Source organism: Stegodyphus dumicola, chromosome 2 (genome assembly GCF_044657685.1).
Source record: "Stegodyphus dumicola isolate Sdum_Otavi_A_Nest chromosome 2, ASM4465768v1".
Lineage (NCBI taxonomy): Eukaryota > Metazoa > Arthropoda > Arachnida > Araneae > Eresidae > Stegodyphus > Stegodyphus dumicola.
In genome coordinates, this window is record NC_140769.1 from 250671113 (window position 1) to 250686380 (window position 15268).

General features: G+C 31.5%; 1 protein-coding gene across 3 annotated transcripts in view; it reads right to left on the reverse strand.

The window, feature by feature from the left end:
- LOC118198851 (protein NipSnap-like) overlaps positions 1 to 15268 on the reverse strand; it is a 49111-nt gene that overhangs the window by 18346 nt on the left and 15497 nt on the right. For all 3 annotated transcript variants that reach the window (XM_035370636.2, XM_035370635.2, XM_085812011.1), the window contains exons 5-7: positions 10109 to 10320; positions 1597 to 1628; positions 165 to 253 (exon numbers count right to left, since the gene is read on the reverse strand). In XM_035370636.2, coding sequence (XP_035226527.1) covers positions 165 to 253; positions 1597 to 1628; positions 10109 to 10320 — 333 coding nt within the window. The remainder of the gene's footprint in view (positions 1 to 164; positions 254 to 1596; positions 1629 to 10108; positions 10321 to 15268) is intronic.

The following is a 15268-nucleotide window of genomic DNA, read 5'->3' on the forward strand; positions in this document are numbered from 1 at the left end:
ATGACATTTTTTTTAAATTTAATTTTTAGGATCTCCACAACGAATTAATCGAATTCCCATTAACATGTATGGTAAATCGGTGATCGAATAATTTGGGCAGCGAACATAATCTTGGAATGGATTATGTTCGTTAACCGATCACCCACTATATTTGATATACTTACCCCATATATGATGCACCATATAAAGCTGACCAATCTGGGAGAAAAAACCAGCTACAGCACTTTCTTTCCTATATGTAACACCTCTAGCCCTAAATTAAGTATTAAGAAAGAAAACTAAATCTTTTTTTTATTAGTAACTATATAACAATAGAAAATACAGAAAGAAATAGTTAATATTGGCAGAGGAAAAATTATCAAAATACAAAATTAAAGAAAAAAATATTTCAAATTTAGCCATAACACTATAAAGATTAAATGTTGTACTCCTCTTTACATAACATATGTTCAAAAAGTATTCCAGTAAACAGTTTCTCTAATTTTGGTGGACTGTGGACACAAAAACACTGTGTATAACAAACTCCAAAGAAAAAAATTACCAGATATTATGTCAGGAGACCTTGACGGCTTTCTCAACAATGCTAAGTCTTTTTCCTTATATTAACACACTTAATGATGTGAGAGTTTGTCCAAGTACTGACATACATCAATGCTCCAAAGTAAAGGTTGTTAACATGAAATTGTATGAATCATTCTCCATTTGAGAATACAAGCACAACAGCAGCATATCAAGACACAGCATACCCGTCACAGTATTCTTGAAGGGAAAAAAAAGGACCCTTTACAACTTTGTGAAACAGCACAGAAGACATTTGGTTTTAAGGGTCTTGATTAAGAGCATGAAAATTATCCACATTCTTGCAAGAGTGCATCTAATCTGTGTTTTGATATTGTTCACACAGAATGAATCACAAGGATATGCTAGAATAAACTGTACAAATAAACTGTTCAGCAACAAAGTTTCATAACTAACAAATAAATTTGTACACATTTAGTATATAAATCAAATATTTAAAAATCAAGCATTTTATCTAAACTGTTAATTTTGTTTAAGAAAAACAGATTAAAGTATTTGATAGATAACAAAGTTATTCATAAGAAGAGTATTCATATACTACATATATTTTCTACAGAAGCAGAAAAAAAAAGGCATAACACATTAATAAAATCCATAAAATAATTAATATGAATTATTTATTTATTTTTATTACTATCTAAATGCATGGTCTCATTATTATATAATGAGATGATATATTATGCAAATAATGAGAATATATTATACAAATACTATGGTCTGATTATTATATAATTTATTAAAAATTATAACTTTATATATTTAAAATATTATTTTATATATTTATTTTTTATATTTATCGAAATTTTAAAATCAAATTTTGGATAATCACAGATGCTTAAAAGAGTCAAAATTTTACAATCCAAATAGAAAATATCCTCAACTTTTGTTTAAGCAGGAAGCTCAATCCTTAATCAAATAAGTAAATGCAACATTAAAGTAAAAAAAAGTATCTTTTTTTTTTTTTTTTTTTTTTCCAAAATATTTGCATGCAAGATAAAATTATCATATCAAACTCACCAATTATTACCCCATTCTATCATTGTGCCAGGCTGAAGAAGAAAGAAACAGAAGTATAATAACTAACGCAGCACAGCTATTAAACTGCAATGTAATTCATAATACAGGTTATCAGTTTTTTAAACCAGGGTTTATTCTAGATATTTAATCAAGCATTCTTCCTTTAGTTCAGAAGACTTAATTTTGTCTATTCTTATATTTAAAGAACATGCCTCTGTGATATCATTCATAAATTTTTGTTTTACTGATTTGAAATAGAAATTTCAAGATCACAATCACAGAATCATAAATTCCAATCAAAATAAAAATCAAAACATACCTTTGTATAAAACAGAATCATATTCAGCATTTCTTGTTATAACAAACAAGAACTGAATGCATTGTAAATTGCAACAGTAAAATAAATTTTAAAATTCAGTACAATGAATTATTCACTGATATGAGAATCATTTGACACTGCTAGCCCAGAAAACTCTGCTTTGAAAACGATATCAATGAAAAAGGCATTTGTATTTAATTAAAAGTTTCATGCTACAGAATAATATACTAGTGGATGTTCCTCTGTCTAAACCAGCAAAATATTCACCTTTATTGTAATCAAGCTGTGAAAATACCTATATGTAATGAATAATGCCATTACATGTCATCAAATCACTTAATATCGGAGATAAATACCGTTCCTAAATATTGTGACATCATCTGCTATCACTGCATTTATACAACACATTTTCTTTTCCTTTTTCCATTTCCTGGAGAAATTTTGCTTTATTCTGATAATATGTGATAGTAATTTTGCCATAGTTCTGCAGTAAACAAACTTAACCTTTTTTTGGAACTAGCTAAACCTTTTTTTGTATAAAGTCTAGTTAATCTGCCCCTAAATAATCAATATAAAGTCCAGTTAATCTGCCCCTAAATAATCAATATAAAGTCCAGTTAATCTGCCCCTAAATAATCAAAGTTCACTATATTTTTATTTTATGAGTAAATAACTCAAATAAATATTAATTTATAATTTAAATAGAATAATAAAGATTTTGTGGCTAGGTACAACTTCAACAAAAATGAATTTCATCATTCAAAATTTAGTATGAATCAATAACCCAACTGAATAACAAAATGCTTTGCTTTGCATTCATTAATTATAAACTGTAAACATCTCTTTAGTAATGAAAACACCAAATTATTGTACAATGCAGCTAGATACTTCCAACTAATTTGATTCAATCTAAACTTTCCCCATTACAAAGACCATTACTAGATTGAAAACCTGCCATTTTAGAGGAAAGAAAATTAATGAAGATGGTACCAGATCATATAGAACTTGTAGAAACTGCCCCCAAACGGAGCTTTCTCCAAAACACATCTTCACCTATCTGGCAATACTTGCAGCTCTGCGAAGCTTGACAGAATTGCCTGAAAAGATTGTGGAACTGGCAAAAACTGTAATTTCCCTGCATGGATCCATTTGACTTCTCAAAGGACACGACACCAACCAACCCAACCAACCAAAAAAAGTAATTAAAATATACAACAGCATATACTGGAAATTTTCCAGAAAACATTCTGAACGTAAGAAAAACTGTGAAACATCATGAATAACATATTATATATACGAGGGCCATCCAGGAAGTAGATTACGTTTCCGTCTGTGTCCGCTAGGGGCGGGGCTAGCGCGGCCATCTTGGGGTCAGAGCGTTGCACAGCTCAGTCTGCATCTAGCCGTGCTAGTGAGAGGTTCGTGCTGTGCTCCGTTCAGATACTGTGACGGTTTGAAATGTCTGCGTTAATTGAAAATCCCGCGAGCTGCGAGGTGCGCTCAGTAATAAGGTTTCTGACTGCAAAAAACTGTAAACCGATAGAAATCTATCGGCAGCTTCGTGAAGTGTATGGGGACAACATTATCACTGAAGGTGGAGTGCGTCAGTGGGTCATAAGATTTCAAAATGGCCGAACCAATGTTCACGACGAAGATTGAAGTGGGAGACCCAGCATAGTGACTGCCGAACTTCTCGAAAAAGTCGATGCTAAAGTCCGTGAAAATCGAAATTTCACAATAACGGAACTTTCTTTGAGTTTTCCACAAATTTCGCGATGTTTGTTGCACGAAATCATCAGCGAAAAGCTTGGTTACCACAAGTTTTGTGCAAGATGGATTCCAAAAATCTTGACAGAGGACCACAAAAATCAGCGAATGGCTGCAGCGTTGAACTTTTTGGATGCTTACCATAAGGATGGTGACTCTTTACTCGATCGCATCGTTACTGGTGACGAAACATGGGTGAAACATGTGAACTGTGAAACGAAATTGCAATCAATGCAGTGGGGGCACACAAGTTCTCCCCAAAAACCCAAGAAATGCATGCAAACAATGTCGGCAAGGAAGATGATGGCGACTGTTTTTTGGGACAGAAAAGGTGTAATTTTGGTGGACTTCCTGGAAAGAGGCACTACAATAAACTCTCAAAGGTATTGCCAAACTCTCCAAAAACTCAGAAGAGCAATTCAAAACAAGCGCAGAGGAATGTTGAGCTCTAAGATCTTGTTGATTCACGACAACGCCCGGCCCCACACGGCAAATGTCACTCGTAAAGTTCTTGAATCTTTTAAGTGGGAGTTGTTTCCTCATCCGCCGTACAGTCCCGACCTGGCACCGAGCGACTTCCACCTATTCCCAGCAATGAAGAAGTGGCTGGCTATGCAGCGTTTTGATGACGACGCACAGCTGCAAGAAGAGGTAACGAAGTGGTTGAAGGCGCAGGCGGCCGAATTTTTCGACGAAGGAATTTCCAAGCTCGTACATCGCTACGATAAATGCCTTAATTTGTATGGTGACTATGTAGAAAAGTAGTATTTGAGTGTGGCTTTCATCTGTATATAATAAAATTTGTTTCCTATACTTTGTTTATTTTTTTATTCCAAAACGTAATCTACTTTCTGGATAGCCCTCGTATAAAAAAAAAATTCTTAAGGTATTTTAGAACTCTTTACCAAAAGTTAGTAGAATTCTTAAAAATTAATAAAAAATGAACAAGTTAAATAAAGATGCAATTTGTAGCAAAATTCATTATCATGAAATCAGACATTATTGATAATAATATATCTGTAATGGAATGATTTAGAAAATAAGCATAGTGGGTTGGCAATTGTAATAACTTGGACAGGCTTTACTGCGTAGTGACTTGAGATGCATAATGAAGAAAACCAAGGAGTCGTGGCAGAAATTAACAAGACACGATTCATTTCTCTGCACTTAATTCTTCTTTACACATTCTATATCACACACCATTTTGGGTGCAAGATGCGCTCAACAATTTCATATCTCTTACATACATTGAAACAAAAAGCACAGTGAGAAACACACATTACTAGTGACAAGCAAAGGGAAGAAAAAAGGGCTTTTGCAATACCAGGATTGGTATTTATACATAAAAATTTCTTAATCTGAATGTCTAAGAGTTCACTGCATTGCAGCATGATTACACAATCACGAAATATATTAATTTTCAGATGAGGCACTTTAGATTCATATATTAGTATTTTTAAAACAGGAGGGGACACAGCTAAATTAAAGTTAGTAATTTTGAGTTTTATTTTTTTATCTTACATATATGTATGATAAATATGTAAATCAAAATTTTAACAGCCAGTCCCTTAATTCTCCATTTTAATTTTGTTATTTCTCTCTTCTATCCTAAAAATAGTAACTGCTTAATAAATCTGTTTAAACTGGGTCATTTAAAAATTGATATTCTTACCTGATTCTTAGCAAACTCTAATAATACAGACACTTATAATAAGATTCAGCCAATAATAATTTTTCTTTCTTCAGATTTAAAAAATACAAAACTCATTCAAGAACAGGCACACTTTATGCAAGATACCCCCCAAAAAATCAAATTATAACTTAAATTAACAAGCCCCTTTATTCCTCATTTTAATTTAAGTATTTCCCCTCTCTATTCTAAAATAATAATAACCTTTCATATTGGAAAACTACATACTTGCTTTCTGCATCTCGGCCAAGATAGCCGAAATTGCTGCTTACTGCTCCTCTTTTTACCACAATGCTATCAAATGAAATAGGCATGATTAGAGTGCCAAGTGAATTGTATGAGTCTATGCTTCATTGCAATGTTCGAATCCTGTCAACTCAATGTAATGAAGCACACAATGAAAAGAAAGCAAGACTTATAAAATGATACTGTAGATACAGTTGATAACATATATGAAAAATACAGCATTTTGTCACTGAAATGAAGCAAATAGACTTAGAAGTAATGATGTAGAAATATTGATTGCACAGAATATTGATCCATAGTGAAAAGCAACTTGGCAGCCGAGGCAGAATAAATATTCAAACATTTCCATTTTCAAACTTTTCCATTTCCATTAAAAAATTTTTCCTTTTTTGATAACTTTGCAGTAAGAAGAGAGCAGGAAGCAGTAGTCCAGCTAAAGCGAACTCTAGAACGCAAGTTGCATTCTGAATGAAATCTTAATTCAGAATGAGTTAGTTTCAGTTCTCAATGCATTTGATTGGACAGTTCCATTTACATCACCAGCATTATGCAAGTCATATGACATGAATTAATCTTGAAACAACACAGAAAAAGATTACCATTTTTAGAACAGAGAGGGGAAATGTGAAATTAAGAATTAAGGGGCTATTGTTAATTTATAATTTCATTTTACACAGTAGAAAGACAACTCAGTAGAAAGGTGATACGTACACAAATATCAGCACCATGTCTTCAGAGGGTACACGAGGGTACGTAAAATGGGAGGAGTCAGTGCATACAATTTAAGGCAACTAATAATGAAGAAAGGAAGGTGCATTTTCAGGCATTCTTCTGCAATTAAAAGTGAGATTGTACATACAGTATGGCTACAACAAAACATCAGGAGATGCTTTTACATGAGGTAGAATGATTGGCAAGTTTGAAGAGGGATGCAGTTTGACATCTGTTGCCCAAGAGTTTTGAAATGATAAGTGTTGTTTAGATTAGTAAGTGTTTGGAAAGCCTTCCAAATGACAGGTACAGCTGTAAGAAAGCTTGATGGTGGTTGACCAAGGAAAACAACTGATGATCGATACATAGCCCTGCAGTTCAAAACCAAACAACGTTCAGTATTCCTCAATAGTTGGGCATGGCAACAGGTGCCCCATTTACTATGGCCAGATGACTTCATAAAGGTTGCCTTTTCTCCCACCACCCTGAATGTTGCATACCATTGACAACATCCCACCAGTGGCACCATTTACAATAGCAACAGAGAACATAATGACTGAACACCTCATCAATGGAGTCATGTCATCTGTACCGATGAGACTCGTTTCAATCTGACAAATTTTTCTCAGTGCCAAATGATATGGCTTTCAATGCACTAATATCAAGGAAAGGGACCCTTAGGGTGGTCCTTGTATGTATGGAAGGATATTATGATGAAAGAACGTACAGTGCTCCACATTTTTGACAGAGATTTACTTACTGATGATCATTACTGTAATAAAGTTATCTGCCCCCCCCATGTGCATCTTTTTGGGGATGCCTTTGGTCCTGACTTTGTGTTTATGGATGGCAAAGCACAGCCACACAGGACTCATGTTGTTAAAGAACCCTGGAAAGTGAAGATATCCATAGAATGGATTATACAGCATGCTTTCCTGATTTAAATCCCATTGAACACTCTGGCAGCACGAATTTTACCCTCCAGAGAACATCAGATAACTGAAACATATGCTCCTTGAAGAATGGGAACTCTTTTCTCAAAAACAGTTGGATAATCTGATGTTGAGCATTGGCAAATGATGCAATGCCATCACTGCAGTTAAGGGACGTTATATTCCTCACTTTGGTTTGTTGTTCTCCCTCTTGGCCAGACAGTTTTTTTGTACGAATGCCATTCTGTCAATAAACCACTTTTCTATTTGTTCCATACTCTATGTGCTTTTTTTTGGGAGGGGCATGATACTATACCTTTCTCATCCTTTAAGTACTACACTGTGCCTGCGTAGAATAAATTTCATGTCTCACAGTTGATTTTTTGTAGAGTTACAGAAAAAATCAGAAAATTCACCTAAGTTTTGTACCCTAGCATATATAAAATGTGTGTGTAGGTACTTGTATATAGTATATATAATGTGCATATGATATATATAATGTGTGTGTAGGTATTTGTGCATATATATAGGTACTTGTGTATTAAAATAACCACCTTAGTAGAAGTCCCAAACTCTGCTAACCATGCTCATAACAGTTCTTAGGGTAACCATATCTACTGTAAATTCCAATCTGAAAATTTCCCCAAATCAGCTTTTTTCTGTAAAAAATTTCCGAACTGTGCCAAGATGGTTACACTAATATATTTAAACACATATAAAATACGGCATATAAATATCAACTCTAATTTCAAGCAGTTGGCGACTTATCAATAAATTTTATAATCATATATTATTTGGCTTAATAATCAAAAATAAAATACCAACAAATAATAAAACTATAGAATCAGACATGTTAATGAATGACAAACATATAAGGGTTGATCTTTACAATATGGTAACTGGTAGATTGGCGACATTTTGGAGGCGATAAAGGTTACTACCTGGGACTTTGGTAATAATGTGAGCAGTACTCAGTTCTGATTCCGCATTATTTTGCGTGAGGGAAATGAGAGATCATGGGATATGTCATGTGATATTAATGGACGAATTACAGTTCTTTAATCGGAAAAGGGGGGAAATCGGGAAAAAATGTGGAAATTTTGTATTTAGCTTTATTCTGTGTTGTGTGAAACAGTGTTGTGTAATTTTTGGATCTCATGGCCCTAAGTAAAGTGAATTCGAAATGGGTAATTAGGCATTGTGATAAAGAGAAGTTTGCTTTTTATTTAGTGGAGGAAGTATGGAGGAAAAATTCGCAGAAAAAATCTTTCAATAATTTTATTGAATGAATTAGAAAAAGTGTATCCGCCACGTAATCAAGATTCTGAAGAAGATTAGGTAAGTTAGTATTTTTAATTATTTGAGGATATTATTTTTATGCATTGTTCTAAATGTAAGGTGGAAAGGAATTTGGTATTATTGGGAAAATTGTTATTAGCAATGATTTAGTTTAAAGTAATTAGGATTGTAACGTAATTTTTATTAATTTAATGTATGTGCTCATTTATATTTTAAGTAGTGTTTTTGAATTTAATTATATTTTAATGAAATGATAGTTATTTTGTGAATTTTATGTTTGTAGGAATTTGGTATACGTTTAAGTTGAAATAAACATGCATGGAAATAATTTAAATATTTGATACTAAGTATTTGTAATACTTGCGGTATGAATTCGTTGGTGACGTGTATAATGTAATAGATGATTTAGAGGTAAAAGTTTTTGGATATTTTATTTATTTTATATGTGGAAATGTTCATATTTTTAAAGGGTAAATACTTTTTCGCGATCAGGTAATTTCATATATGTTCTTTTTACCGGGTTTAAAGATTGAGAAAATTGTCATGTATTTTCGTGAAATTTTTCTAATTTATGAGAAAAAAGCAGTGTACATGGATATAGTGAAGAGTGTGCGCAATGCCATTTTTGTGCAATTCTGGGATGTTTTTTTAAGTAAAAATAAGTCGACGTGTACATGGTTTAGTGATATTTTAATTAAATGATAGTTATTTTGTGAATTTTATGTTTGTAGGAATTTGGTATACGTTTAAGTTGAAATAAACGTGCATGGAAATAATTTAAATATTTGATACTAAGTATTTGTAATGCTTGCGGTATGAATTCGTTGGTGACGTGTATAATGTAATAGATGATTTAGAGGTAAAAGTTTTTAGATATTTTATTTATTTTATATGTGGAAATGTTCATATTTGTAAAGGGTAAATACTTTTTTGCGATCAGGTAATTTCATATATATTCTTTTTACCGGGTTTAAAGATTGAGAAAATTGTCTTGTATTTTCGTGAAATTTTTCTAATTTATGAGAAAAAAGCAGTGTACATGGATATACTGAAGAGTGTGCGCAATGCCATTTTTGTGCAATTCTGGGATGTTTTTTTAAGTAAAAATAAGTCGGCGTGTACATGGTTTATGTGTATGTGTTATTTTGAAAAACGCGTAAGGAGTATGGTATTGTGCACTTTTTCCCAATTTTGCAGTGAATATTTGTCATGATTAAGCAGTTTTGTTTGATAAAATTTCTAGCATAAGTGTAATTCGGCTAGTAGATTGTTGGAACAAGTGTTCAGTAGATAAGAAGAGAAGAAACATGTCTTTACTTCGTGAAGACAAAATGGCGGCGGGGAAAAAAAATAGAGGGTTGCTGTAGGAGAGTTGGTTGCCAAATTTTCGCCAAAAAATCGCCAAGTTACCATAATGTAAAGATCAACCCATATAAGCTACAATTATATTATAAACTAAACAAAATTAATAAAAGAAAGTTTTGAACTTAAACATGAATTTAATATAAATTACATCATATTAAACTAAATAAATGAAGAAAAACAAACCTTTAACACATAAGACCTCATTTCATACATATTATTGTCATTTCTCGGTTCAGGATGACCCCAGAAACTAAAGGGTAACATGAACTGATTTTCTCTGTATCTTAGATAGTTGATACGCTGGTTCATTAGGGCTTTCAAGTCTGAATCTGAGTGACATAAATCTAAAAATTCAGAAGCATGAGTATATCCATGCTTATATCGCCAAATATGAACTGAAAAGATACGAGAAAACATTTAATTAAACAAAAATACAATTAAATGGAATGAATTTTTAAAAATCAAATAAATATATTAATTTTTTTAAATACATAAATCTTGTTAAGAAACAAATTTTGAATAGGAAATGTACTATTTGCCTAGAAAAAAAATTTATAATTAACTAAGTATAAATGCATACAGAATGGAATTGTAAAGGAAGTTCTAAAATCCAATATTTTTAAATTGCGGCATTTAAAAAATGTTTTCTACCTCTTTTTCACAATATTAGTGAAATCACTGTAAATGCACTCAAGGGTTAATTTACAGAACAGAAAATGGTAAAAAATCTAACAGCTGTAGCTACATAATTTTAAAAAGCTTCTAGAATATTGTAACACAAGCAATATTTAAAGTATACTGCTGACAGAAACAGTAATAAAGCATGCAATAAAAAGTAATGTTAGCAAGTGTATCTGATAAAGGCCTTCTGGGATACAGTTTGAGTATTCAATATAAAATTTGCTTCTTGAATTGGAAGCAGCTGAGATTTAAAATTCAGATTGTAAAATACTGATTTCATTTTTATCTCATTTATTTAGATTCTTCTGTACTGCATAAAAAATTAAATATTACTTTTACATAAAAGAAAGAATACACAGCTAAAATGAATTAATTTTGCATAAAAATAAATGCTTAACACTTTGAAGTTTGGTGCATAAAAAAAAAATTTGGGGGGGGGGACAATATAACTTTACACATAGATAATTAGCCCCTAATACAATGTTATTTCATGAAAAAAAAATCTGATGTGTACACCACATGACTTCCTTGTACGAATATTAAATTATACGCATTTTTTCTTGCATTTTATTTAAACTTATTAGATTGAATTAAACCTACTTCGCCGAAAGCACATAAACCACAATAGAATAAATGCATTCTTTAAAATTCACTTTTTTTTACCATAGCGACACTCTGGCGCTAGGTTTGCTTAACAGTATTATATTTCATTCATATTATAACTCAGAATATAATACAGGGCTATAATATTTGGTCGCAACAATTTGAAAAGTGATTCGACGCAAAATGCTGTTTCGAAGCTAATAGCCCTTCTGGGCCCCTTTGGGCTAAATATTCTACAGACACCAAAAAAAAAAAAAAAAAAAAAAAAAAAAAAATCTTTTCCAGAGTAATATTTGGACTCACCAGCGTCCTCACCTTAAACTCACTGAAATTGAAAGTTTGAACGAGACGAACGAGCGGGTTGCATGGACATATTCGTGACTTTCCTCGTGTGTAACGTGTATACGAACCAGTTTCCTTTAAAATGTCCTCCGTGAAGACGTCCCTTAGCTTAGGTAGTTATATCTCGCGTGCTTTGCTATAATCAAAAAAATCTGATGTGTACACCAACGGAATATTAAATTATTTTGTACGGAATATTAAATTATTTTGTACAGAATATTAAATTATACGCATTTTTTCTTGCATTTTATTTAAACTTATTAGATTGAATTAAACCTACTTCGCCGACAGCGCATAAACCACAATAGAATAAATGCATTCTTTAAAATTCACTTTCTTTACCATAGCGACACTCTGGCGCTAGGTTTACTTAACAGTATTATATTTCATTCATATTATAACTCAGAATGCACAAAATGTATATCATTTAAAGAATTATCTAATCGTTGCCACATGTTCTATTCAAATACTATAATAAAGCTAGAACTATGTATAAAAGAAATAAAGCAAATAAAACAAAAAAGAAACAGTTTTTCACGGACCATTGAGTATTTCTCATTTAATTAATTCCGTTCTTACTTCGCGAGAAGGCAAAAATACATAAAAACTCAAAATATCTATATTAAAAATTACGAAGTAAATCTCAAACGCTTATTTCCTCGAAAAAATTCCAGAAAGAATTAAGCATGATTTAATTGGCAATAATAAATGAATGCGTTATCTTTGTTGTTGCGAAGCTAAGTTTCTCTAGATTGGCTACAAATCCACTAGTCTCCTGTTTCAAATGTAAACATAAATGGCCGCCATTAAAAACAGGCTTAGCGGCAATTAAATAACTTTAAAATTGCTGATAATTCTAAAAATATTGCACACAGATTTACTAAAGGCATAAAATCCTTAACCAGAAGATAAGAAGAACATAATTCAATCATTTTTAAAGCAAAAAATGTACAATTTACAAACATATAAGAGTAAAGAAACTGAGATCACTGACCCGGGTAATAGAGTGGATATACATATAAATATATTTATATACGTTTGGTGCTGCCGATTGCAACCAAAATACGAGGTGCACATCCACATGTTATAGCAGTCCTATATACAAAATTTCAACGTTCTGAGGCTACTTGTTTTTGAGTTATGCGAGATACGTACATATGTTCGTACAGACGCCACGAAAAATTCTCTTCAGAATTAATTTTAAAGCAGTTTTATAATTTTTTTGAAGGAAAAGAGTATTTTATTCTGTCCTTACATACAGATATGACGCAACAACATCGTTAAATTGCATTCGATAGCGGTCAAAATGGATATTTTCGTTGAAATATGCTGCCTGAAACTTTTCGCGATTACAATACTTCCTTTTTACTTCGTACAAGGAAGTAAAAAGAAAAGAAAAACAGGTAAACCTTCATGGTAATTCATAACACGGTGGGATACCGCTTGTCCCACTGCACATCCAGAGCAATAAAATGGTGAGTGTAAATTCTCCTAATATGCTTATATATATTGCTAGTTTTAGCAATCAAATAAAAATGCAAGATATAAAGAAAGTTTTTGAATAATTATCAAGAAAATATTTGCAAAATGTTTGATTATATTTGCAAAATTAAAAAAAAAGCTCCATGTACGATGCTTTAAATTTTTTTTTTATTGTTTTCACAACAGATTTGAAACAGAAAAGATTTTCGCTTCAGAACTTTATTTGCTACAGGTTTGAAAAGTAGGATATTTAGAACACCGTCATGTTTATTTACATTCTACCTCTTTTTCCTCTGCTTAAGATATTTGTCTATAGTGAATCACACTCACATATCCACTCAGTGTTCAATGACATTTCATGTTACAGGGTTATATTTTCATTTCTTTCAGAAAAAATACTAAATCTTTTCAAAGTTTTAACATTACTGCAATTTATTAAAAAATATAAATTTGCACTATCTATATATGAAATGAACATGATACTTGAATTAAGAAATAATTTGAATAGTGTTGCCACCTAGTAGCAGCATTTCCTACATACACAGTGGAATGCATTTGTCCCACCTAGTCATTTCAACCATTTTTAATTAATATATATGAATTCAAAAAAATTTTTAATTAGAAAAGGAAACTTTCAGATAAAAATATTCATTCTAACACAAAAGTTGTTGTTCAGACGATTTAAATTGCATAAGAAATTATGGAAAAAAAAAACCAATCAAAATTAGAGTTGCAAAGAATTTTTTCTACATTATTTCCGTGAATGAATACTAGTGTTGCCATCTGTTATACATTTAGAAAAGTAAAAAGTGTAATTGTAGTATTTTAAATAGAATTTTGCAGCTTTCATCTGGGAGATAAAAAGTGATAAAAAAAGGTGGGACGCCCGGCGTCCTACTGCCCGTCAAAGGGTTAAATTAAACCGATATTATCACTTTCTAACTAAGATTTGATTATTAAATTTTCTCTTTTTACAATTCCAGACCTTTTAATTTTATGTTAATGCTGTTTTGCTCAAATAACATGCTACCAACACTAATTGTTAATTTTATTCTTTCATATACACAAAAATTCTCAAAATTCTTCTATATAGGAATTACTATTTTTTTTTCCTCTCTGACTCATCTTTTTTTTTGGGGGGGGCGGAAGAATAATAGTTTTTTTTTTTTTTTTCTCAAGAGGGTATAGCAGTTTGAAACACATTATAATATACAGAATAAATTTCCAGATACGGAATCATCAAAAATTCAGCAATTTCAGATTTCTGAAATTTTCAGATTTTAGATCATCTATTTAAATTTAGTAAGATGGCATGTAGACATGGCAATATTGGGACTTCACTTAATATTTGTGTCAGAAAGAAAAATGGTAACACCAGCCCAAAAAACACAAGGATTAAAAGTGTAATTGTGGCCAACATCTATGTAATATCAATCAATGTATTTGCCATTGGCCATGGTGCCACTCGCTAGCTAGCAGATATTTGAAAATGACAATGTTATCGGTCAGACTAGAAAAAAATTATTACATTAACTACACACCTGCTTCCTTTTACTGGGTATTTATTATATTTTCCATTTCTAGACTTTGCAAGGGAGGGGGATATTTTATATTATTTTACGTTATTTATTTTTCCAACTGGTGGTCTAAATATTGGACATCTGGATTTTGAACTTTGTACTGTATTAGATGTAAATTGGAGCAAGAGTATACAGTTATTACAATATTTGTATAATGGAATTTATTAATAACATTATCCATGACATTAAATATTTAAAAGCAAATGCTAAATAAAACAATGCTCTTGTAGAATGCTTCAGAACTGAAATTAATAATAATAATATCACAGGTTATTATTTGAAATACAGCCAATAATTTTTTATTCTTGTACAGATTAATTTATAGCACATGAAGATATGCAAGTTGAAAACAAATTTGATTAGTTTAAGTTTCTTTTATGCATCCTCATTTCAATTCCATCAAACACTGCAAAAACATGACATTGAAAATGCAGAAAAAAGGTTATTCAAAATAGTCATACTTAGCAGTTTGTAAAATTTTGAATAGACAGCTCTGATGAAGAGGAACACCTGAACTTTTATTACAGCTCTAAACAATTATTTTTACGAATAAAATGATTGGCTATAGATAATTCCAGGAGATATAACACTAACATTCTCTTCAATACAAGATGAAAATTGTGAATTATAAAACTGCTGACTCAGCATAACACAA